The sequence below is a fragment of the Colossoma macropomum genome, unplaced genomic scaffold (assembly GCF_904425465.1).
Source record: "Colossoma macropomum unplaced genomic scaffold, Colossoma_macropomum, whole genome shotgun sequence".
In the NCBI taxonomy this organism is placed as follows: domain Eukaryota; kingdom Metazoa; phylum Chordata; class Actinopteri; order Characiformes; family Serrasalmidae; genus Colossoma; species Colossoma macropomum.
Window position 1 is genome coordinate 31376278 of NW_023494785.1, and position 25748 is coordinate 31402025.

The 25748-nt window shown below is 39.3% G+C and overlaps 1 protein-coding gene across 2 annotated transcripts in view; it reads right to left on the reverse strand.

Moving 5' to 3' along the window:
- Nucleotides 1-25748, reverse strand: part of taf2 (TAF2 RNA polymerase II, TATA box binding protein (TBP)-associated factor) — a 29035-nt gene that overhangs the window by 2363 nt on the left and 924 nt on the right. The window contains exons 3-24 of one of the 2 annotated variants that reach the window (XM_036590535.1): nt 24522-24682; nt 24186-24304; nt 23813-23954; nt 22477-22708; nt 20305-20489; nt 19353-19466; nt 16824-16923; nt 16627-16712; nt 15395-15530; nt 14675-14829; nt 14286-14400; nt 13985-14094; nt 11952-12017; nt 8618-8870; nt 6804-6944; nt 6589-6699; nt 6159-6352; nt 4104-4243; nt 3200-3269; nt 2509-2618; nt 1445-1674; nt 112-270 (exon numbers count right to left, since the gene is read on the reverse strand). In XM_036590535.1, coding sequence (XP_036446428.1) covers nt 112-270; nt 1445-1674; nt 2509-2618; nt 3200-3269; nt 4104-4243; nt 6159-6352; nt 6589-6699; nt 6804-6944; nt 8618-8870; nt 11952-12017; nt 13985-14094; nt 14286-14400; nt 14675-14829; nt 15395-15530; nt 16627-16712; nt 16824-16923; nt 19353-19466; nt 20305-20489; nt 22477-22708; nt 23813-23954; nt 24186-24304; nt 24522-24682 — 3129 coding nt within the window. The remainder of the gene's footprint in view (nt 1-111; nt 271-1444; nt 1675-2508; nt 2619-3199; nt 3270-4103; nt 4244-6158; nt 6353-6588; nt 6700-6803; nt 6945-8617; nt 8871-11951; nt 12018-13984; nt 14095-14285; nt 14401-14674; nt 14830-15394; nt 15531-16626; nt 16713-16823; nt 16924-19352; nt 19467-20304; nt 20490-22476; nt 22709-23812; nt 23955-24185; nt 24305-24521; nt 24683-25748) is intronic. The other variant, XM_036590542.1, reaches the window with a different exon arrangement.

The following is a 25748-nucleotide window of genomic DNA, read 5'->3' on the forward strand; positions in this document are numbered from 1 at the left end:
AAGTCTTAGAGAGGCACACAACAGCTTGACAAAAGATGAGTGCCACAGTATTGTCTGTTTAAGTTGTACCTAGCACATTTGATCATAGAATTTAACAGGAGTGATACTCACTCTGCTCTTGATGCCTCCTTTGACCACAGGCTCCTCTTGCAACACCTGCCCAGGTTCAGGGGGCGAAGCCAGAGGAGTCTCTGCCTTCCTTTTCAGACCTTGTGGGGGTAGAACCATCCCACCCAATGGTGGTTCCATGACAACATGCTCCTCCTCCAGCTGGAAATGACCAATCAGAGAAGGACATTCCAATCAGTTTCAGTCATTCCATGATATATTCCAATTACTCTAATTCCATCAGGGAATTCCATAGGTGCATTCCAATGGCTCTAGTAGTTCCCTGCAAAGTAGCCTGCCCAGGGTATTCAGACATTTCAAGGGCGATTCCAGACCATATGGAGTGAGTTTGATTATGACACTGCAGGATGTTCTGAATGAAGGTAATTACCAACTGCAGATCCCTTAACTAACATCCTGTGCACAAGCATGTAGGGTATATAACAGTACTACTTAGTGACTGTAGAATGGAATATATCTCATGTTTTCAGTAATATTATAGGTCAAAATCTTAAAGAAAATCTTACATTACCTACCTCTTAACAAAGCTAATTATAGGTTTGTTTAAATTTCGGTATTTAAATGTTAGCATCCTAAAAAAAAGTATCAGAACCCAATAGTTTAAAAAACAAAAATCACATCACCACAGGGTTTCAGTAATAAGTATAGATATCATATCATTAAAATAATTAATCACATTTTTTTTACACTTAAATAGCATTTTGTTACAGCTATAGGAGTACACAAAGAAAAGCTTCACCAGAATTATTACTTTTAGTAATTCAGTAACATTATTGTCATCATGTGAAAGCATGGTGCACATCAACCTGAACATGAAACACAGTTCATCAACATCATCATCGACAAACAGAAGATCAACAATGGCTGCATGTTCCAATTCATAACTGTATATGTCGTATATAACATATGTACAGTCTTCTGTTCCAACTCTTATGTGACTGTAACCTCTCGATCTCGTTCTCATTCATACAGTGTGTGTATTCTTGTTATGGTGGAGTCTCTCGATGGAGAACTGTAGCTTTCCACTTTGCTGTTTGCTTTTGTTAGTGTGCTGCTTGTTGATTTATGCACAGGTCTTCCTTGAGCTCTGAGCTATCTGAACTAGAGGGCTACAATCATGGATTGCACTTCTGGATGGTATGAAGGGTCAAAATAGGAAAATGATTTAACTTTGACAATTATGATAACATTTCATAGCCATGAGAATATTGCTAAAGGCGAAACACACGTTCACATACTTCATACTAAAACAGGGCTTCATGCTTCAAACCTGACAAAACCTGTTTGAAATGTGAAAAAGGAAAGACGTATTTACTGTCTCATCTTGTGAGCTTACACTGCTAGTGAACACCACAGCAGGGGGCAGCTCTGGGCCTCCAGAGCCCTGTTCAGGTTTGATGGTGGGGTTGAGGACAGCCTTCTTCTCCTTCAGGTTGAGCACCAAGCCCAGCTCAGGAAGAGGTAGGCACGAGGGCCTGGTCAGTCCAAACAGAGTGTGGTAAAGGTTCACCGCATCACAGCGTAGGCGCCGGTCATGAGATGTGCCTGGACATGTGAAGACACGCAGACAAATATAGGAAAAAATACACATGTATATAGCTAGTCCTGATTTCCATTTAACTCAACCGTTAAGTCATATCACTGCCATAGTTGTCAAGTCCTTCTTTCAGGAAAAGCTATAAGAATTAAGTTGTTTGTAGTTGACAACAGCAGTTATTGTATGCCTTTACACTTTTGAAGCAAATGTAAAAGTGGCAGATTTTCTTTGTCCTGGCACAGAAGGCTGGCTCCAAGAGTGGATGCAAAACCTCAAAGTAAAAGCAAGTTCTTACACGGTAAAGCCTATTACAATAAGGGCAGAAATCTTTAAAACACTGCCAGAGGCTGTGAAAGAACAGACTCTCCTGAATTTGTAAGAAGTGCGGCCAGTCATCGAAAGCAGGTTATAAAGCACTGCATGTTTTCTATTAAATCACAGTTAAGGATCATTTTTTATGAGATTTTCCATGTCCCAGGGTGAGGCCTACTGGTAGAGACTTACATGTACACTAAAGGACAGCTGAAAAGGTTAGAATTCGGCTGGTTTGTGGCGTGTGGAAGTAAGACTACTCATAAAGCTAAAAGCTGGAAAATCTCCAAAAGGCAAACTGTTTTGGGGCTTGCAACAGAAATCAAGATGTTCCTAGGATAATGGCTGGAGGCTTCAACAAATGGCAGAGCTTATGGTTCTGATGAACGAAAGTCTGAAAACACAAAGCCTACTCAGTGCCTGCCAAATCACCACAGCCACTGCAAAGAGGAACAGCTCTTCAGTCCATTTACAGATTACAAAAGCATGATTAGGACTACATTTTCCAGTGGCCTGAATGGCGAACCTACCTGAATTCATCAGCTTCCACAACTGGTCCACTAGAGCTTCATTGCATAGGGAAGACTCTGCTGCTTTGGTAAAGGGTGGATTCTTGGCCAGCATACTAAGAATCTTATGTCTGTGGGGAAAAATGAAATTTAAAGAAAAATAAGATGATTAAATGTAAAAAATAAAAACTTGAAAGAAAAATAAAAAGGTAAAAATGAAAAACCCTGCAACCACCAGTATCACCGGATTCACAGTGAGCTCCAAAGTTGTATGCAAATGTTTGAACACCTCTGGTCAAATTTCATGTTTTGTTGATTGAAAAAAGTCCAAATCCTCTACAGGGAACTTCGTGCACAATTTCTCTTTTATTAACTGAGTTTTAACATATTGGAAAAAAACAGAATGAAATATAAAATGTGCCATAACTTTTAAAGAGGCTATTTTATGTTTTGATTTTCTTCCAATATGTTCAATTCAGCATACAAACAGTAATATGTGCATTAAAATGTGCAGAAGTGCATTCTCTGTAAAGGATGTGTAATTTGACATGGGGCACCCAAACATTTGCATACAAGTGTATTCATGCTAATCATTATTTTATGAATCACTCAAAGAACATATTACTAATGTATAAAGACTTACGCAAAGGAAAACATGCATAAACTCTCGTTAGCTATATTCAACAAAATGAGAAACTGTTACATTGCTGACCTGACGTAGTGTACTGGGTCATTCTGGACCATGTCCAGCAGCCACTGAAATTCGTCGGCGCTCCTGTCAACTGTCAATAAACAGTGAATAAAAACACACACACACACAAACACACACATGCCATTAGGCTTCAGAGGTACACAAGGTCCTTACTGTCAGCGCCAGCCCCCTGCTACGCCTGGCAGACTCTGATTAACAAGCTGTACATCAGGCCTAAGCTGCTTAGCCAGGCTGAACTACCTCTCTACTCAGCTGAAGAAAACCAGGATAAACAAATCTAAATATCTATACTAGCCTAAATGTGATACTATTTGGCTGCTGCAAACGTTAAAAGCTGCCCTTAGGTGAGTAACCTCAACGGTAGGACCTTTGCCCACCTATGTCCAAATAACAAACGTTTGGCTTTTCGGTACCATTTTCCACATAAAATTTAACTGGCAATTTGTCAATGACTCAATAAAGTGAACAGGGTCATAAGGACTTGCGTAAAACTTTATGGTTCCTTAAATTTGCCCAAAAGCTAACTCTTGTTCAAGGATTTACCGCACAGCTGATGAAAAGGAGAGTGGTGTGTGGTCATGTCTTCCTGCTGATGAATGACGTGCTGTGTTAACAACTAAACAATAAATGCAGTCATGAACATTTTATAAGATATTTAAACAATTATCATTTGTGACGCAAGTATCAGATCTGCTCTAAATGCAATAATAACTTCAGGTTGTTTTTAACGTGAAGTTAAAAGGTAAAACTCTGTTCCAATGCCTCTCTCATACACAATGCTAAGATATATCAATATACAATCTCATAATTGAGCTGTTTGGCAGCCTTGGGTTTAAAAATGGTGCTATTATGAACAAAACCTATGTTTAATTATTTAATTAGCACAGTGTTCATAAAAAGGCACCTCTGGTATAGTCCACCACAGCCTCCAGCGCGGCTATCCTCACATCCACGAAATGACCATATTCTGCGTAAGACTTAAACAGGCTGGGGTCACTAGGAATATGGCCATTCTTCTGCAGCATCCGGATAGCACGTAGACAGCTGCAACCCAAAGATCACAAAAGCAATGTGATGAATATGTAATACATAAAAACTGTACTGGCAACACATACACTCAGTGGCCACTTTATAAGGTACATCTATCATCTGCTTGAACCAGTGCAGGACACACTAAAATGCCACTGCTATGTCAGCATCACTGCAGTGCTGAGAATAATCCACCACCCAAATAATACCTGCTCTGGGGGGGTTCTGACCATTGATGAATGGGATGAGAAGAGGGCTAACAAATTAGTAAGACATGGCCTGACAGACAAACATGGCCTGTAATCTGTAATTGTAGAACTCCTACATTTGTTTGCAAATGTTTGAATACCCCTGGTCAAATTACAGGTTTTGTTGATTTTCCAAGTAAAAATAAGTCAACACAACATCTACTGGAAACAAACTTAAATTTCTGAAAATGTTAGTGCACACATCTCTATATTAAAAAAAAACCTTATAAATAATATATAAAACATGCCTTAACTTTTGCACAGGCCATATTTGTGTATATGTTTTTTTAATGTTAAATTCAGCAAATAACTGTGAAGAATGCATTAACTGATGAAATGGACAAAGAGTGTAGAAAAAAGTAAGTGTAACCAATAAAGTGCCCAGTGGGTAAATGTAGGACTCTTTTCCACATATAAAACACACTCTCTCTAGACCCAAGACATTAATAAATGACTGACGGCATTCTAACATCCAAAACCTATAAGCTAATATGGATTAAAATGCAAGCTCACACCCCAGTGTCCAATTATTTAGTATGAGATTCTAGCTTAAGCTTTGCGCAAAGTTAAAAAATCTGCCAACACAGCAAGACTTAACAGCCTAGCTGTGGTATATCTTATTGATCTGTTAAATCGTTAGAGCCCATCTACGCAGCTTTCCTTACTGAAAACTCCTAGCATTACTAAAAGCTCAGCTGGTGGAAGATCATTTTCTTATGTAGCTCCTAAACTCTGTAATAGCTTTCCTGAAATATTAGGAATGCAAGCTTGATAGGTGTTTTTAAATCCAGATTAAAAACATTTGCTTAGGCTGCTGTATGCCTAGAGATACAGTGGCTCATTTGCGACTGTGGTTTGTAATTATACTACCATGTTTATTTAGAGAATGTTTTTATCTTTTATCACTGTTATATACCTTAATAAAACATTTTTGTAACTAATTAAAAGTGCTATATAAATAAAGTTTTATAAAAAAAAACCATACAGATTACATTATATTCTCTGATTACTTCATAAGTGTACAGCGAACTAATGTGCACGTGCTGTGTAGGATGAACCTTCATGCTTCTTACTGGAAGACAGAATGACTACGGGGCAAGAGCTGGACAGAACTCAGATAAGCAAACACAAAATTGCAGAACTTTGATCTTTGGATTGAGTACACAGCAGTTTTATTATCATATACTGCACGTTCATATGCAGCTAGACATTTTCTGTTACGACTTCTAACATCCAAAAAAACAACATTAGCTTCCGTAGTTATTTTTAACAGAACACAAGATGCTGTGAAAATCTCTGCTTGCACTGTGGCAACTTGTGTTTATACAAAAAGCAATTCGACCTTGCAGAGCAAACAACAATTCTTTGGGCACTCAAGGACAACTATGGCCAGGCTACTGTTGATTTGCCTCTATTTGACACGTGATGTATAATCTGTGTGAGTGAAGACACCATGCTGTTAAACATTAGTTTAAGCCGTGCATCTGCTGGATGAACTAGGTGAAAACTGTTTGCTTTACACGAGACCACACTTTCTCAAACATTCTCAGTGATGGATCCCAAGAGACCCTGAAAATTTCATGGGCAAAGAAAAAAAAAAACCCATCAACAAACTACGGTATATTTAAGTATTAATGCAGGGGAATACACACACACACACACACACACGTCCATCTTTGTACCTGACAGTAATGGTGTTCCTGTAGCTGGGCAGCAGTTTCTCCATGTTGAGGAAGCGGGTGATCTCTTCCAGGATGAGGCGCACGTCTGGGTTCAGGCTGTCCACTGTGCGGACCTCATTGTTGATGCTGATGGCTGGGGTCAGCGAGTTGGTCAGGGCATCAATCAGCTCTGCGCGGTAGTAGTTGTCTGAAAACTAGAAGATCAGAGGAAAACATTTTCACCATTTACAGCACTCTACTGATCCTCAACTCTGGCCCTGCTCATCTGACAGAGTAAATCTAATTTATCAATTTTCAAAAAGCTTTATTATCTCTCATGGTAAAAATTTAAAACAAACAAGCCAACAAATAATACATTTAACAGAGAAAGTAGCAACGAAACTAGAGAAAAACTGAGTGTTAGTTATGATGCGTTTTAATTACTTCTCACCTTATTCTTCCTGTTGTCGTTGTACTTGATGAGATCCAGAATGAAGTTCAGTACCTCTTTGGGACAGAGGTTGTGCACATCCCTGAGCAAAGCCATGGCCACCGGCATGGTCTACCAAAACACCAAATACAATCACAAAATGCCTGATAATAATTCAGATCTTACGTACATCTGCTTCAAAGAATGTATAAGCACTGATGCTAAAGTGGTGGTACCTTCTGCAGGAAGTAGCTCTGGAAGTTGATGAAGTTGTTGGTCTTGACAATGTTTGGGCAGCTTTTGCAGCAGAACATGCGAGTGAAGAGAGACTTCATTGCAGGAGGCCCTGTCCAGGTGCTCATCATGGCGTTGGCAATCTACAACAAACACCTTTCATTTCAACTCACAAATCCATGACCTGAATCAAATCTTGTCCTGAACCTCTTCGTCTTCAACATTTACCCCACCAGCTGATGAATCACAAGATTACCAATTAATTGTTTGGCTAATGGACATTTTGACCATAAGATCACAATGAGCACTTGTAAGTGAAATCTCTTTTATATGTCTATAGGTTGACCACAAGGGTGTGCGTTGTCTCCAATGCTTCTCATACTGTATATAGAAGCCTGAGTGCCCATGAAAATCAACATATTATAACATTTGCATATTATAAAAACAGCAAGTGAAAGAGAATAGAACAACACTCTTTTTATGGAAAGTGTTGTTTTATTCTCCTTCACTTGCTGATTTTAATCCCTAAGTGCCAAAAATAAGAATCATCTACAGAGCCTGATACATATTTGCTTCAAAATAGTTGTATTCCACTGAGGTCACTAGATTTATTACATAAACAGCAGACCCTTCACATATTCTCCACTGCTGCCTTTGAGTTGTTGCTCCTGGGCTGACGTTATTGCTGCCCTAGACGTCATTTGTGCCTGAGGCCATCAGACAAACCAAAGACCATTCATGTTGAGTCAAGTGCTTACTATGCATTTTATTCTTATTAATATACTTCTTTTTTATAAAATGTTTGTCTATTGTTGTCTGTAGATCCATATATGTTAAGTGTTTGTGTCAGTCTTGTCAGAACAAAAACTTTGTATCTCTATTTTTGACAAAATTTGAAAATACAAAATTTCATAAAGAATAGACCAATTGAAATGAAACAAATGAATTAGAATACAGTCTTGTTATATTAACTTACATCAAAAACGTCTTCAGAGTGTTTTTTTTCTTTAAAACTAAAAATCCTGTTTTTAGAGATGCAAAGTTTTGGAGATACAAAGTTCCGGGAACCACGATAGGTTCATATGCCCAGCTATGTCCCTCATTAGATCATCTTTCAAAGGATCAGAGTTCAGTAAGTTGCCATGTGTGAAGTGTGACTTACGTAAAAGATACATTTGCTCATCAATCTCGCCTTACAGATGACACTACAGTTTTTCTTCTGTCAGCTCATCTCACATCTCCCTCTAGTTCGCTCACTCTGTCTCTCTGACTGCTTTTGTTTCCTTGTGTATTTAATTGTGAGAAAGACTATTTAACTGTTTAACTGTTACGTAAAGCAGAAATAGTTTCTAATTCTTTATAAAGGAACCACTATGATTACTAAAGGAATATATGATCGTAATGAAAACGACATTACGGTCATATTGAAAACTGGCTAAAAACTACGCTGTTGTTACAAATGATTTTAACATTAGAAATGTTCTATATGGGTATCAGGGAAGTTTGGAGGCTGTGAATAGAATCTCTAAAGGTTGCCATTCTTAGCAAACAGCATGGCATGAGATGTCAAAACCTTCTATGATCCATGTAAGTCATAACAGACGCTTACTTCAGTAAGTACATTAAGCAATACGTACACTGCCTTTGTGTTCTGAATAATGGTAAAATTATGAGGCACACACAGTGTAACAAAACAATTTGTGTTACATCAGGAGGTTGAGCATTGTACCATCCATCAATTTCATTTAACTCCACTTCACCCTTCACTCCAGATGTTAGGTTAAGTTAGGTGAGGTTAAAAAGGCTTTTCCTTTACCTTGGCTAAGCAGAAGCAGGCCTGCATGCGCACTTTGTAGAAGCACTGGTCTTGCTCCAGGATGTCAGTGAGGGCCAGGCGAGAAGCGGCTGTGGGGAATTTTTCAAGGGCTGAGATGGCCTCTTCCTGAGCCACCACATCCCGCTCATAGCGCAGCTGGTACTGCCACATGAAGTCAGCCTGTTCAAACTCTACTTTCCGCAGGATGGACATGTCCGGATCAATTCGGATCCAAAGCAGAGGAGAGTCCGCACTGCCAGGCCACACAGAAGAAGAGGTTTAGCACAGAGTGACATATTACTAAAACATCAAGATTTCTGTTCATATACAATTCCAGCTACATAATTTTAACCAATAAATAAAGATCAAACTGATTTAAGGCTGCAGTGTGCAAACACATCCAGAACTGTCCAAAAATATTTGTCCTGCTAACATCCTGACCATTCAGAGACATTTCAAATGAGTTTCTGTGGGTGTCTGTATGAATCAAAGGCATTCACGTCATTCAAGAAATGCATTAATTTTGGACAAAATAATCTTCAATCATGTCACATGAAGAGTTCACTCACGCAGGGATATTAAATTCCAGTTTTGTAGGACCAGAGCCCAGCATAGTCTGGAGATTTTCCTGTTCAAACACACCTAAATCACATGCCAGTTTAGTAGATGTGTTTGAGGAGGAAATATACAACAGTTTGCTGGACTCTGAATTTTGCTGAATTTCGCTAGCCCTGAGCTAATGTTTCATATTGTGAGGTCTATCACAATCACACCATGCTGCAAAATAACCAGAATAGGACATTTTGTCCATTTTATGCAATCCTAATTCTAATGTAAATAGATTTACATTGGAACATAGCTGATGTTCTACGCTCTATGGCCATTACATTGCACTGCAGAAAAGAATTAGTGTAGCTTTAGCCTCTTCATACATACACTCACTGAGCACTTTATAGGAACATCTGTACACCTACTCATTCATGCACTTGTCTAATCAGCCAATCATGTGGCAGCAGTGCAGGGCATAAAATTCTGCAGATAAAGGCCAGCAGCTTCAGGTTATGTTCACATCAACCATCAGAATGTGGAAAAAAATGTCATGGAGAATTTCCAGACTGATTTGAGCTGACAGAAAGGCTACAGTGAGTGTGTTTACATGCACTCAATAATCCGATAACTGCAGAAAATTAGATTTTGTCAGTAATTCGATCAACACGTTTACATACACTTGAGTAATCAGATAATAGGGAAACTCTACATGAGTCAGACAGTAATCAGATTTCTGCTTTGCAGCTGACAAATAAACTCACAGAAGAAGACGTGACGTAAACGTAAAAAAAAAGATGCGGCATGAACTTTGAGCTTTATAGCTCAAAGTTCATGCCGCATCTTTTTTTTTTAAACACTGCGCGACTTTACCTGATATACGAACATTCATCATCTAGAAGATGAAGAATCCTCAGACTATAACTCAGATAACCACTCTATACAATTGTAGTGAGCAGTGAAGCATCTTAGAATGCACAACACATCTAACTTTGAGGTGGATGGGCCACAAAAGTAGAACAGAAAGCTGAGGCTGCAGTGGGCACAGCCTCACCAAAACTGGACAGTCGAAAACTGGAAAAATGTAGCCTTATGGATCTGTTTCGTGGCACACTGGGCTCATTAATGTCAATCATCGCTTGAATGCCACAGGCTATTTAAGTAATGTTGCTGACCATGGGCATCCCTCCATGGCCACAATTTACACATCTTATAATATCGCTACTTCCAGCATGATGATGCACCAGGTCAGAAAGCAAAAGTCATCTCAAACTGGTTTTATAAACATGACAATGAGCTCAAAGCCCTTCAGTGGAATGTAATAGAACACCTTTGGGATGTGGTAGAACAGGAGATTCTTAGCATGAAAGTGGACCTGAAAAATCTGCAGGAATTGCATGACGCAATCATGTCAACTTTGACCAGAATCTCAAAGGAATGTTTCCACAAGAATTAAGGCTGTTTTGAGAGCTAAGGGATGCCCTAGCCGGTCTTAGTATAGTGTTTCTAATTAAATGCTCAGTGAGTGTACAAAGCTGCACTACGTAAGATTTTTTGTTAAAACTGAAAGAAGCAGCATTACTGAATCTGAATAAAAACAGGCAACATATGGTGTGTATGTGCTGATGTGTCTCCTTGAAAAATCTAAAATAATAAATTAAAAGTCAGAGGCGTCATACGTCTTTATGTATTAATGTCACACACACAGGTTCAAAAGGAAGATCCGGTTCAATGTTTAGGTCTCAAATACAAAATTAACATTAGACTGATGAAGATATGATTACAATAAAAGATCACTTACATTGGAAGACACACCCTTCACCAAGTTTTGAATGGGTTCTCTATGAATACTCTTTCAATGTAATTGCAATCAGACACATCTACTTGGGGAAGGGGTCTGAAGCACAACCAACATTACAAAATGTTCTTCTGTTGCGTACCATTACACATTTCCAACAGAGAGATCTCTAAATCCCCAAAACTACATAGTGCAGCATCGAGATTTTTAAATAATTCATACATTATGTTGTAGGTTGTGAAAGATTGGTATGAAAACAGTCATCATGAATGTGATGCATTATGAATAAGAAGAAACAGACATCAGCACTGTCTTTGTCATGTTGAAGGTAACTGGTGAGGTACATCGTTAACTTAAAATTGAATCTTTCTGTTGGTCATGAGTGAACAATTGTCAGTATCTGTATGAGGGGCCCAATAAAGAGCGTGATTACCCCCGCCCTTCCAGTCTGCGTCTGCTGATGCGCGATACTTCACAGGCGTTTCACAACACTAACTTTAACAACATTGTAACAGAAAGACTAAGAACTGCTCTTAGATCAACATTAATGTCCAATTTCTACCCACGTCTGTACTAAGTTCTGATTCTATGGCACACCTTCATTCTTTTCTCTTACCATTTGCTGTTGAAGATGGTTGCTGTTCTGCCTAGCTCTGTCCTGCTTTTGCTGGCCCTGCTCCAGCCTATCCTGTTCTTACCTCTGAGATACAACACCACTGCCTCATAAGCTGGCCTGCAACTCTGTCAGAACTGTCAGCTGAGTGATAAACCATTACAGTCCTCAAAAACATTTTCTCACTATTTGAAAACAGAACATTGTTATATGTAGGCAGACAGTACACTTACATAAGGCCAACATGTGGTTGTAATTTAATAGCTTCCTGCAAACTATCATAGGAAAAGGAGTGAAGGAACAGCACTAGGAACAGGTTTGCTCAAAAGCAGCTAAAAAAAAAAGCATGAGGACTGGAGAGAAATGGAAAGTCTTACTCCATGGCTGACAAGTCCATGTCCACTTCTTCACCATTCATCAGGGGAATTTTTTTCTTCTTGTTCCTGAAAAAGGGAGGAACACTTTTCAGGTGGAGAACATTGATGACAAGGTGACAAAGCACCTAATCCTATTTTAAGAGTGCTTAACCCTTCTAAATAAATAAAGTGCACATTCAAAACAGGCACCATGGACGCACAGACACATTTTGCTGCCTGGGTGTCAAATAATAAAATCTTTTGTTACAGAATTTAAATGTAATAAGGTAATTACATGATTTAAACACATACTTATGTAAAGAATTATATTCACACTCAATTTTCATTCTGTATCAAGTTTGCACTCCACATTATATTGTGTAGTTAATTGCAGGGCTTGGCAATTTGACAATATTTAGCGATACCATAATAAACTACATCACAACAGGTCACAATAAGCTTTTCTTAGTATATCATGGATATCATCAATACTTCTAAAACACTAACCAACTGGACCTTTCCTTACAAAAACAGCATAATACCTGCTTATTTGTAATTAGAGTAATAATAATACATTTTAAATAATGTTTTTGACAGTATTTTTTTAAATGCACCACTTCTGGCTTTTTTTGGCCTGATCCAACTTTTCAAATGTCAGAAAAAATAAACATGAACTCACCATTTATTGGCATTACTAATTTGACTTGGTAACTTTGACACCACTACTTTTTATACAATGAAAGCTTACTCAATGATTAAAAGTTTAGAATCAACATTCATGGCAGAATTGCAGCTCTTTTTAAATGAAACAGAAGGGAGAACTAATGACTACAAAATTTACGATGTTTTTGTTATTGTTGAGGGTGAAGTCGCAAACTGTAACTTAGAATTTATTTAGTTGATTAATTTGAAACCATAACCGATTACACTAACGAAACCACTAGCATTACGTAGAAGCTAAGACCTTAAGCACGGGAACTGCTCTGTTGTTGGCTATACCTGAGCAGATAAAGTTTATTTTTGATGGTAAGGTCCCAGCTACAGCCAAAAAAAAACCTGTGTGTGCTAACCACTTTGTGTCTGTGAAGCTGACTTTAGCTTCGCAGACAGCTGACAAATAGGAAGCCAACTGCAGCCTTGTGTCTCTGAATGCTTTCCCAACCTGGGTCAGTACAATGCAGGACTGGCAATGAAACTTTTACTAAAAGAGGAATCAATACCAACTGTCTGTGGCAAAACTGCAGACAAGGGAAATGTAAGTATTCAAAAAATAATTATGTGTTTCTTTGGCTGTTTAGCACCAGCTAACGCTAACAGCTGAGGTGATATACTAATATAGATGTAATTTTCTATAAAGTTAATAGCATTACTTGCTGCAGGATCCACAATAAACACTATTTTAATTAAGTTTAAGTTTATTGATTGAATGTTTGTACCGTATAATTGTATGAACTTCATCTTATCAGCACATGAATAACGTGAGAGTAAACTGAGAGAACTGGTATAGATGTCTGCAGAGTGTTTCTTGCTATGGTAGCACGAAGCTGTACCCGCAATGGTGTTTCTAATTTGCTAAAAGAAATTAGCAAAAGCCCCTCCCCCTTTTTGGATGTTTGCAAAAATAACCAATCAGCTTCCTGTAGCATTCTTCAAGCCCTAAGAATCGAAAGCAGATCTACTTGGTATTTAGTGCTGGTTTAATTGACCATTAATCCTGTTCTTACGTGTTTTAATAGAAATACAGTCAAATTATTCTTTGGATATAAATAAACTGACTACATAAACTCCTAATCTTTTACAGTTGCACTTCTTGAAAATAAAGGTGCAGATTGGTGTACGCACATGTATAGTGTATTTACTTTTCGTAAATAATTATGCATGATGATACTACCCTAACTGCAAGTTTTGATGGCACTATATACACGCAACAACACTGACAGCTTTGAATGATCTACCACCTGGCCTAGGAGAAATACTATCTTTGATAGAAACTATCTTTGTATCTTTGATAACACTAAATAGAGCAGAAGTCATTGCGTTCTGAGATGATATACCTCCTGCTTTTGGAGTGGCAGGGTATGTCATGCTTCAGACTGTTCTCTTCAATCTGGAGAGTGTGGTTGAAGGATCCGTCCAGCTCCTGAACAGTCACCTTAATGGGGCCCTTTATAAGAACACACAAACACGCGCACATTACATACAACTTTCTCATAATGTCAAAGTTGGAGTTTCAGGACCACCCAAGAGCATCCATACACACATGAAATACTCTTCTCACTAAATCAAATTCCCACACACTTACCTTACATAATAACACACCCATCCACCCACCCACAGAGACACACTGTGACTTACCACGTATTTTTGTGTGCCAGAGGAGGTGTAATCCTGGCGGATCTCCAGTTCCAGCACGTTCCTTTTCCTGTTGAAGGCAAAACTACCAAAGAACTTCACCACCCCACTCTGGTCTCTGAGGGTGTTGTTAAGAAGCATCAAAAGAAGGTAGCTCTCGGCCACAGCTACAATCGCTAAAGCTAAAGCATCTAGTCTTCAGACATGAGGTTTGTTTTGATATGATGAAAAGACTGGACCAAACGATATGATGCACATTTTTGTTTTATCTTTTTTCTCCATTTATAAAAGAGCTTCTGCATTTCTTCAAATTAAGCATTTGCCAACCTAACTACTAATTTGCCCTAAAGCCCTTCACGTAGTTAGAGAAAGCCACAAATTGGGAAGGATACACCCACTGCTTAATCAAGGGGCCGATGTCCTTCCCCGACACGTTGGAGATAGACTTCAGGAAGCCAGAGGTGGACAAGAGCATCTGGCTCCACATGTGCGACTGGTACTTCTGCGACGAAGCTGTGCTGGCCAGGCTCAGCAGCTTATTGAACACCTGAGAATTCAAGTCACAGGCTTTACAATGAATACCTTCTAACTACTACTAACCGTTAGACTATTACAAGTCTTAGGATGAGACGTACATATGAGAATGTCTTAATAAGGTTTTTACACCTCTCGAACACGGGTTATGCCAAAACGTTTTTGCATTCTTTAATATTTTCTGGTATCCTTGAGTGATCAATCAGAGCCTTGATCTCCACCCCCACCACTACGCTGCTAGCATATTACCACAAATTCGCCCCTGTAGAAGCTACTTAAACATAGTTTCGATGGAAGAATTTGAGCAAAAACATACATTTTGCATATACATTTATATTTTGGCATCTACTCTACAATTTCTGTTATAAGTGTTTTTTAAAACAAAAAGGCTTTCTGTTCTTTTCCCAAGAACATGTGTGGAATTTACTGTCCATTATAAGTGACCATACAATTATAGATATAGCAGATAGAGATTAGGCTAAAAAATGCTGGAATATTCCTTTGTATAAACCAAGTCATTAAAAGAACCTAAAGTGCAGCAGAGTGAGGAGATGTCCGAGAGTGTCTGGTTCAGTTACCTGCAGCATGAACTCCATACTGATCCGGTTCTCAATCAGTCTCATGACCAGGTGGGCCTTGCACTGGAACATTTTGTAGTACTCCCAGGACAGCGTGTGGGGGTGTTTGATGGAGAAATGCAAGTGAGGAGTTGGGCTGAAAAAACACAAAGAAGACGACAATATTTCTTCTTTCCCACTTTTTGCATGAAGGGGTATCAGCCAAACCGCTGACAGTTCATGTAGGAATGAATAAGTGTCTGCATAATTTACAAACAGCTCTAAAACATCCATTTCAGCAACTTCAGCATCTGATTTATGACAAATAATTCAAGAGCTGTCAGTGGTTTATGAGGATAAAATAAACAGAATGATCCACAGAACTTTTTTTGGTCAATGTTCAGCAGAAGTCTAAAAACTCAGCATTTCTGTACTTTATAGGGGAATTTCGCCCATTATTTAAAATTCTTGCATAAGTTAATCATTAAGAGAAAGTAATTTGAAGTGGTTTGATGTGAAATGCTTCATTCTAGAGAAACTTATTAAGTGGTGGAACCAGACATATGAAGCATTTAATGCCCCTAAAATCTCCCTCACAGAAAGTTATTACATGAAATGGTTACAAATAGACTACCTGATGCCTGAGACACGGCTTTACTGTAGTTTTGACAAGGTACTGGCCAAGAATGTATTAAAAAAAAATAATAAAAAAATAATAAAAAAGAGGTACATTAAATAAAGTGTAACAGCAAAAGAGAACCCAAAGAAAACTTTTTTCCACTTTCACAAGTCAGAGAACATGCTTTATTATGTTTATATGATATTGGCTCAAAACAGGGTGGACACAATAAATACTGAAAAAAATATTATATTTAACTGTGGAGGCTTTCGTAATTTGTCATTTTCTGTTAAATTTTCTGTTAAATTTCTACATTTTTCCTGGTGCTGAAAAATAAATTATTTACTTTATGACAGTTTTAACCGGAAATTAAATAAACAAAGGGTGGTCTCAAAATTTTGCACAGTATTGTATAAAAACTGTGTGACCCCACCACTATTATTGTGAAAAAAATTTGCATAGTTTCTCTACATTGCATCATTTCACATCAAACCACTCTGAACATATTCTCCTTTAGTCCAACATTGAGTGGCTTTTGTGTCAGACTTATTCTAAAATTCTATTTAACATAAATTGCAAGTGTCTTCAGTTTTGCTAAGTAAATACTGTAATTTGCAAGTTTGGCAAGCATTACTTCTCTTTCTCTTTTCCTCCTGTGAAAGTGGGGTGCAGCAAGACGCCTCCTGTCTTTAGCTCATAGTCCACAATCTTGTCCAGTTCCTAAAGGACAGTTGAACAAAAAAAATTTGCCATGAGTGCAAAAAAATGCTGATTTGTTCCAATTCTTTGTTCTTTGAACAGTTGAACAGATTCAACTCCGTCTCTCCCCACCTCTTTGATCCAGTGGCGATACTCATTGACTCCAAAAGTCTTCTTCAGGTAGAGGCCATATATGTAGCCTGATATCCCCTTCAGGACCCATTCATCAGACCTGCAAGCCAAAACAGCAGTTTGGTGTGAGCACAAGCCATCTTCAACCTGTCTGTAACAAATGAGCCTAGAGATGCACATCCTAAACAATGCTAAAAGACCAAGTATCATTTGATGATCCCGGCTCAACTAACACTCCTCAACAGTCAATATTTCAGTACCTGTACTGAGTGACAGCCAGGTTTAAGATTCACATATTCTTTTGCCACACAGGCATTTCTTTATGGTCTAGTAATAAAATTCAAAACAGCAAAACAATCATCTTCTTGTTTGTTCCAGCTCTGTACAGCAGAAAAATAGAGGCACTTTTGAAAAGATGTTGCTGTCATCTTCAGAGGAAAGATTCATGAACCCTCTCAGACTGGTGGTTATGCTGCATGAACAAAAGCAAGCAAAATGTTCTGTGGAAGTACAGAATGTTCATTTGTAATACTCATCTAATAAAGGGCTTACAAAAAGTCACTTTTTATGGCATAAAATAAGGAGTATAAAGTATACTGTTTCTGCTGAAAACATGAAACTGGTCAGGTTCAAAGAAACAGCAACGAATCTAGTAATTAGGTGCAGACTGCCTGACGTTATTGCCAAGACTTAATTATTGTTACACATGATCATATACATATGGTCACAAGTCACAGATGCACACTTCATTTACCTTTCATTTCTTTTCCTTTCATTAACCAGCCTTGCAATTACACAGCAAGAGATCCTGTCAGAGATCCTGACAGGAATACTGAATTCAATCAAAAGCCAGTGTCAGATTTCAGCACAGGGCTGCTCACTTTTATACATGGCATGTAGCATAAATGATGAGTGACTGGGATATTTATAACAGCCACAACCCCATGCTCTAATAGTTAGGCATTTCTTTTTATTATTATTTGTATTAAAGGCTGTATTGGGAAATAGCGTTTCACTCTGGTTCCTTCTACACATTGCATGTTCAGGACTAATGATCGCAGAACTGATTCGTTAGTTATTTGTGTGCTGGGTATCTTCTAGTAACTGTCATTTAGGCACATATACTCCTTGTTAGCTGTGCATTCAACTTACATTTACCTTCAGATGTGACCCAGTTAGTGGTTGTATTGAGTTATTAGTTTATGCCTGCTGTGATTAATGATCAGCATTTTGTTTACATATTTGTAGTGCTGCTTTGTGTTGTAGTGCCATTAAATGCTTAGTGGATAATATTACAGTGCTGTATGTGATTTGTGGCAGGTTTGTGAATATTTTGTTATTCACTATTAATTTAAGAGCCATAGTCCATTTCATACATGCATATGTGCCCTCATATTGACCACTATCTGCGCTGCTGTCTTTGTGATTACAAATGATGGAAGCTGACTTCTCTGTCTCACCCATGTGCTCTCGCTACATCGAGAGCATAATAATAGAAGCTTTGTTAATATATTTATTTCTTCAGTCTCATTCAGCACATTTGGCGTGCCCTCATCACACTATAAACATGTTTGATATACAGAGGGTGATTAGTTTTACAAGGTTAAATGTCTTACATTCGCATTACAGCAAAATGCACGTGTGTGAGGAGTGAGAGGGGGAGGTTTGATGTTTGAGGGGGCTGTAAAAACTTCAGGAACCACTGATCTAAAGTAACGGCACTCTTTCGCACAAAAAAATAAACAGTTCTCTCAGGATAAAAATGAACGCTACTAGTGCCCAGGTTTTAGCTTGTCTACTCTGGAAAAGAAAATAAACGTCTCTTGGTATTTTATTGTGTATTAACGCTGTGAGAATAAGTTCACAGTGCGATGTAGAGGGGAGAACATGAAACTTCTCCTGTCTTCCTGTGCAGAAGCCAGAGCTGAATCTCTTGGCGGGCTGTCTTCAATTACAGGGTTGAACAACATTAAACCGCACAATTAACTACATGCAGGCAACTGTTCTCGATATCAAAGCATATTCAGTTTTCCAATTGGGCACATACAAGCCCAAATAAAGAAATAATAAGGAGTACTTAAGCCCCCACATCTGATTTGGGTTTTACGCACTTAGCACACACAAGAGGGCACATTGTACGTACAGATCAAAACTTTGGACAACTCATATGAAATTTCAACATCTTGAAGGTTCATTCCAAAATGGTGTCAAAGCCCCCAAAGACACACATACACCCACACCCACACAAAACGCCAGCAAGTCTTGCACATTTCCTTGGAAGAGGGCAAATTAGGCTAAGAGTGAAAAAAAGAGAGAGGAAAAAGACAGAGCACTCTGTTAAGACTGACAGTGAAATGGTTGTTTATAATTGGGCCTTAAAACGTGACAAGTGGGGCAAGAACTGCCAGAGCTAAGCTCGAAAATCAAAAACACAGGCACTGACCAAGTAAGCAAATAAACAAATAAACAATTTTTCCAAAAGAATACAGACAAGTGCAATTGTGTGGGCACTGCCGTTAGTGCACTCACCAAGACATTCGTGAGATGAAGCAGCCGAAGAACTGCTGGGCCAAGGCCTGAGCCAGGCACCGCCGCGTCAAGGGGGTCTGGTCTATGATCATTCCGCTGTGGAGCAGGTTTGTACTGAAATAGAAGAACCGCGCACACACACACACATGCAAAATCTACATTATACGGATGAAGAGAAAAGTAAATCATTCACTAACATCATCAGATCACACGTCCTTCACCAGGTTTTGACTGAGTTCTTTTTAAATACTCTTTCAAAACACACACACAATCATCAGATTCATCCGCTCAGTGAAGGGGAACTGAAGCACAAACAAAATGCTATTTCGCACGCTGTGTGCAATTACACAGCTCCTCCAGAGAGGTCTCCAAACCCCTCAACATACATTGTGTGACTCACCATATTGGAAAAAAATTAAACATTAAATGTTCCACAGCTTTTGCACCAGCCACATTTTATGTCCCTTTTTCCCCCCACAATACGTCAAATCCAGTAAATAAATAGTAACTGTGCACTAAAATGTGCAGAAGTGTACATTCTGTAGAGGATGTGTTAACTTATTTGCACTTAGAAAAACACCAAACCATGTAATTTGATTGAGGTGCTCAAACTTTTGCATATGACTGCATATCCAATCAGGTCCTGGAAAGCTGTAATTCTGCATACAACATTGCAGCACCTGCTTTTCTAAATTAAAAAAAAAACAACATTTCAAGAATTTAAGCCTAAGCCTTTGGATCAAAAGTCTGCCTTTACAATTACAATTAAAAAACAAAAAATTCAACCAGATGTACCCATTTTTTTTTAATAAGTACTGCAAACACTGTTGCCGAAACACACGTAAAATGATATTGACACACTGCTAAAATGCTACAAAAATGAAAAAAAAAAAGAATGTCTCCATTCATCAACCACCTAATGAACTGAGCAGGCAAAATTTAACCAGCTCACCTGAAGATACTCATGGACGCGTAGGAGGACACCTGCACATAGGCCTCATCAATAAAGACAGTCTTAAAGCAGGAGTAGGGGTAGCGGCATGTGAGAATCTCCTCATAGAACTCAAAGATCTCGTGCAGGAAGGACATGGAATGCTTCAGCAGGGGCAGCAGCTGGGGCAGGCAGAAATGGGTCACCTGAGGAAAAAACACATTAGCTGGAGTTAAGCAACACATGCTATATTACATTTTAGCATAGACCAGTTTCTTAATCCTGCTCCTGGTGACCCACAGCCCTGCACATTTTCACTGTTCCTTGCCCCAACGTACCTGATCCAGCTCATGAAGAGGTCCACACTCAGCTGATGAGCTGGATCAGGCGTGCTAAATCAAGGAATACTTAAAACAATGTGGTGTTGTGGGTTGTAATGAGCAGGAAGAAATACTAGCATAGACAATCATTATGTGTGTAACATGTCAACATTAAGAAAATGTTTGGAAATAAACAGACAATTTGTTCAGTTGACTTGCTAGGGAAGCGATTTTTAGACGCATCGCGATGCAGACATGGACGATTCTGAATCGATTCACAAATGTCAAAAATCGATTTTCTAAATATTTAATTTATAACATAATGTTGACGGAACGGAAAAGGCGGAACTTGGAAGTGTGGAAGTGCAGCGCCCGGACACTCTGTAGGGCACATAACAAAAACACAACTGGATGTGCAAGAAATCCGACCGGCACCCTCTGCATTAACAGCTAGGTTAGGTCAGGAGTCGCAACACAAATGTTAAGAAGAGCCATTTTGTCCTTTCAACAAATATCAAACCACCTTGGGAGCCACAACATTTAATGTCCAGTATGTCTCAGTATGTGCTGATGTCCTAGTTTAGGCTAAAAATATAAACAAAAACGCAGACTTACTTTGCTCTGCTTTAAGCTTTAGCTATAGCCGCTTTCCTCCCATCTCCGCCAGAAAACTTTTCTTCAAAAGTAGATCAGTTTCTCATTCTCCAGCTTCTTGTTCGAATTTTCCCATTCCACCTTAAATTCTGCCTGAGGCGCCAGAATGTAAATGCGACACCATTTAAGGCGGAACGGGACAATTCGAAAGAGAAGCTGGCTTTGCAGTCTGCACGCCGACCTTCAGGGTTATAGGGCGGTAAATCAGCCGCGTTTAAGAACATTTTTGTTAAAACAGTGTTAGGACGACCAGTACAGCTTTATTTTGCTGCAAATGAGGATTTTTTTTTTTTTATCAGGACAGTAAAAGAGGCATATGTTGCCGACCCCTGAGTTAGCGTATGGAAGCACTTTGGCTTCAATGAAGCTGAAGGGGGAAAAAGGACCTGGATAAGAGCCACACTATATGCAAGTTGTGTCACACTAAACTAAAATATTTTGGAAACGACAAACATGAGAAACCATATTACAGGTTTCCACCCATTTTCCGTCTGGTTGTACTTGCTGCCAACCAGAGGACCATCGAGCAAGCGATGTCAAAGCTTCCACCCAAATTGGAAGCGAATTACAAACTCTATTGCAACTTTCATTGCCAATGATTTGCCTCCATACTCAGTCATTGAGAATCAGGGCTTTTGTGCTATGTTGCACACTTTGGAGCTGAGATACAGCACCCTGTCTCAAAGATATTTTACTGACACAGCGACCCCCCCGACCCCACTGGCAGCCTGCGTCTCACGTGCTCCAAACAAGAGCAGTGAATGAGAGCCTTCCAGTTCACTTGCCACATCACTTCCATTTGATTTATTAATAAAAGATATTGGAAGTAAATTCATTATGGATCATTACAAATACTTTGCTTTAAAACTACCAAGTCCTCACACAGTGAGCAAATAGAAACCCTGCATGGAAAAAAGAAAGATGCATCAAGATACATCGATAATCGTTTTATAATCACATCGCAGCCCTCTGAATCGTGCTCTATCCCATTGTGTTGTGAGCTGGGATGGAGCAAAAGTGTGGACCATCTGGGAGACCCTGAGGATCTCTCTGAGAACCACTGATCCATAGCAACATGGATGTTGTACATTGCCACCTAGTGGCTAATATAAAATAAAATGTATAAATGTGCTTCCAATTTTATTTTCCTCAGTTACTCCCTCTCTAGTATCTCCTGATAAAGTAAGGTAATGTCCAGAAACACACAGAAATGCCAAACCTCATGCATGTAGGGGTCCACGAGGATCTCAAAGGGTCCTACAGCCAGAGAGATGTTGGGTGCAGCTGTGGGGATGGCCAGCATGTAGTGGTAGGTCTTCTTGCGCATGTCGTGAGTGTAGATGGTCTCGACCAAGTCTCCACAAGACACTGCCACCATGGAGGCATCCACAGTGAACTCCAGCTTCCATGTGCACAGCTCAGAGTATGAATCCACACAGGGGAACCAGAACCTTGGGAAATCACACATACACAAAAAGTTGAGGGCTTTGGGAAATGTTATTGTCTATAAAGTTTTCTACAGAAATACGCTACATATGACTTCAGCCTCGGAAATCCCCAATAGTTTTTTCAAAAAACAATTAGTTCAAACTTACATTTTTGGTTCAACAGTGAACCCTTATGACACCTATAAATGTACCTGGTCACATGGAAAAAAGTCTAACTCCTGTGCAGTCTCGCAGAGCCAAATGTTGATTTCGTAATTCAAATACACTTCTGGAGATAAAAATGGGCGATATGGCTAAAATAGAATGTCACAAAGCATGACAATTTTTTATGATATATAATATGCATCACGATATTTTGTTTTTCTGAAGTTTAATACGTTGGAACAGAATAAAAGCCCAGTACCACATTTCAAATACTATCAGAAACTATGAATACAATGTTTCACATACTTAATAAATTAAACAGGACTACATATGTTCTCTCTGTAATGAAGCACACAGTTTCAAATTGGTCAGTGTTCTTTAACTACTGAAAAAATACCACAAGCAAAACAAGCTACAGCCAGACCTGTTTTTCAATACACAAGTGGTAATTTTTATTTTTTGCTGCAAACAATGTGTTCTCCACACACACATAAAGTATGGGCTAGTTTTGTTGCTTGTTAAACAACATGTGCATTATTGCGCCCTTTCTAAAGCATCACCTTCAAGAGGCATTGGATTGGTTTAGAAATCTGACCCTCAGTTTGATCCCACCCTAATATGTCTACATTCCTACCCACAGGCACCCTAACATTTCTCCCAGTTATCCCTGTCATTTGCATTACAAGTTCACATCGGGCACTTCTGTTCACTTCTGACTCCTGTGCAGGTTTAACGTAATAGTATTTGGCACAATGGCATTATGCCAGAGGTGTCCAGGTCTGGTCCTGGAGGGGCTTAGCCCACCACAGTTTGGTGATTTTCCTTCTCAAACACACCTGACTCAACCCAGCAGGTAGTTACCAGGTTTCACTGGGTGTATCTGAGAAGGGAAATCTCCAAACTGTGCTGGACACCAACCATCCAGGACAGGAACTGAATACTCCTGCTTGATGCAGGGCTTACCGGGTGGAATTCTGGTATCCAAAGGAGAAAACGTGAGCTCCTCTCTCTGCCATGCTGCCCTCCACATCAGGTACGACGAAATGGAGCCCTCCCTTCGGCTGGTCCAGGGAAAACTCAATATACACCTTCAGCACTTTCATCTCTGCACAAGCAGGTTATACAGTAAGCATGCAGGAATCCCAGAACTTGCTAACAGTAATAAAAAGGTGTAATTTCAGCAGTTGGAGAATGTGGATGTGATCATGAAGTCATCATGAGTCCTATCCCTCCTGACAATATCTCACTATTGTGCACCTGGGGGACTTACTTCAAACCAAACTGCTCAGTGACTGCCATGGAAAAATCTGTCATACAAAGGCAATGTCAGGCTTACCATCCCCCTGCTTCCAGAGCTCTGAAGGGACTTTAATGGACAGCTCTCCATTTCCAGCGTCCGGGTCCACAGCACTGACTGCTGCAGCATAGGCGCTGGAGAAATAGTTCAGGTTCCGCCTGCAACAAACACGTACAAAGAGAAATGAATGTACTGGATCCTGAATGCAGGAACATAAACATTAGTCATATTACAAATATTACATTGACTAGAATCATTCCTGACCAACACACTGCTAGAGTAGCTGCAAAAGCTAATATGTAAGACTGCAAGTGCAAGATGATAAACAAATAACTGTAAGATGTGGCTATGGAAGTTTGTAGATTCATTACTCACTGCTTGGACTCATGGTGGCAGACCTCCAGTGTGGGATCATTGTAAATGAAAGGTGCCTCCAAGTCATTCACTCGAACTCTGTAAATCCTGCACTGCTTGCTGTTGAGTTTGATGCGGTTAAGGTTCACCACAGTGGGAAAGATGGTGAGCTCCACAAAACCCTGGTCCAAACAAACATAACAGCATGTATTAACTAAAGACAGTGCTTTCCATTACCACAACACAAACATTACACTGAGAGTCAGCCTGGGAAACAATACTCACCTAAAAATGTGACAGTTTTGTCATAAATATGTAACAACATTATTTTGAAGAAAAGTATTTTAGTTACCAGGCACTGTTAAAACATTCAGTCTACACTACCCATGCACTTTATTAGACCTTCATGGTAGTGTACAGTGAGACTGTAGTCCATCTGTTGATACACGACGACACCATCCTCTACACTAGTGGTCACCAACCCTCCTCCTAGAGATATATACATCGTCGCCATCCAAAGAAAACCATGTATCTCCATTTTTATTTTTCTGCATCATTTTAACACAAACGCTATCCTTTACATTGTGTTAAAATGTTTTATGATGAATGGACCAATAAAAATGCTCCAAAATCACTTGGAATAAAATCTCTTTACATTAACATAAGAGGGTTTTTGCCTTCTCTTTTAAAGTTACTATTTTGGAGTTACTTGTTTTCTTTGGACAGCGACGATATGTATATATACTTTCTGCAGAGACTAACTGAACATGCTGTGACCCACCCACGCAGCCCTTACCTAACACTAATGCACCTAATCCAGCCAATCATGGACTTCTATAGAACTTTATTATCTGGAGCAGGAGTGACAGACTGTGGTCGGAATGAGACTCTGCAGGATGGTAGATCTCCAATACCAGGGTTGGTGACCACTGCTCTAGTGTTTCCCAACTCTGGTCCTGAAGGCACGGTGCCCTGCACATTTTTCCCTGTTTTACTGCAACTCAGCAAGGGGTTGTTAATGAGCGGATTAGTTGGATCAGCTGTGTTAAAGCAGGCAAAACACTAAAATGTGCAGAGCAGTGTGCCTCCAGGACCAGGGCTGGGAAACACCCCTAGACCTTCATCAGTGGTCAGTTTTTGACCACAGAGATTATCTTGGCTGGACAATTATGGGTGGCGGTCCACTCTCAACCTAGCTGTGACACTCCCATATGTAAAAACTCCAGCAACACTGCTGTACACTTATAC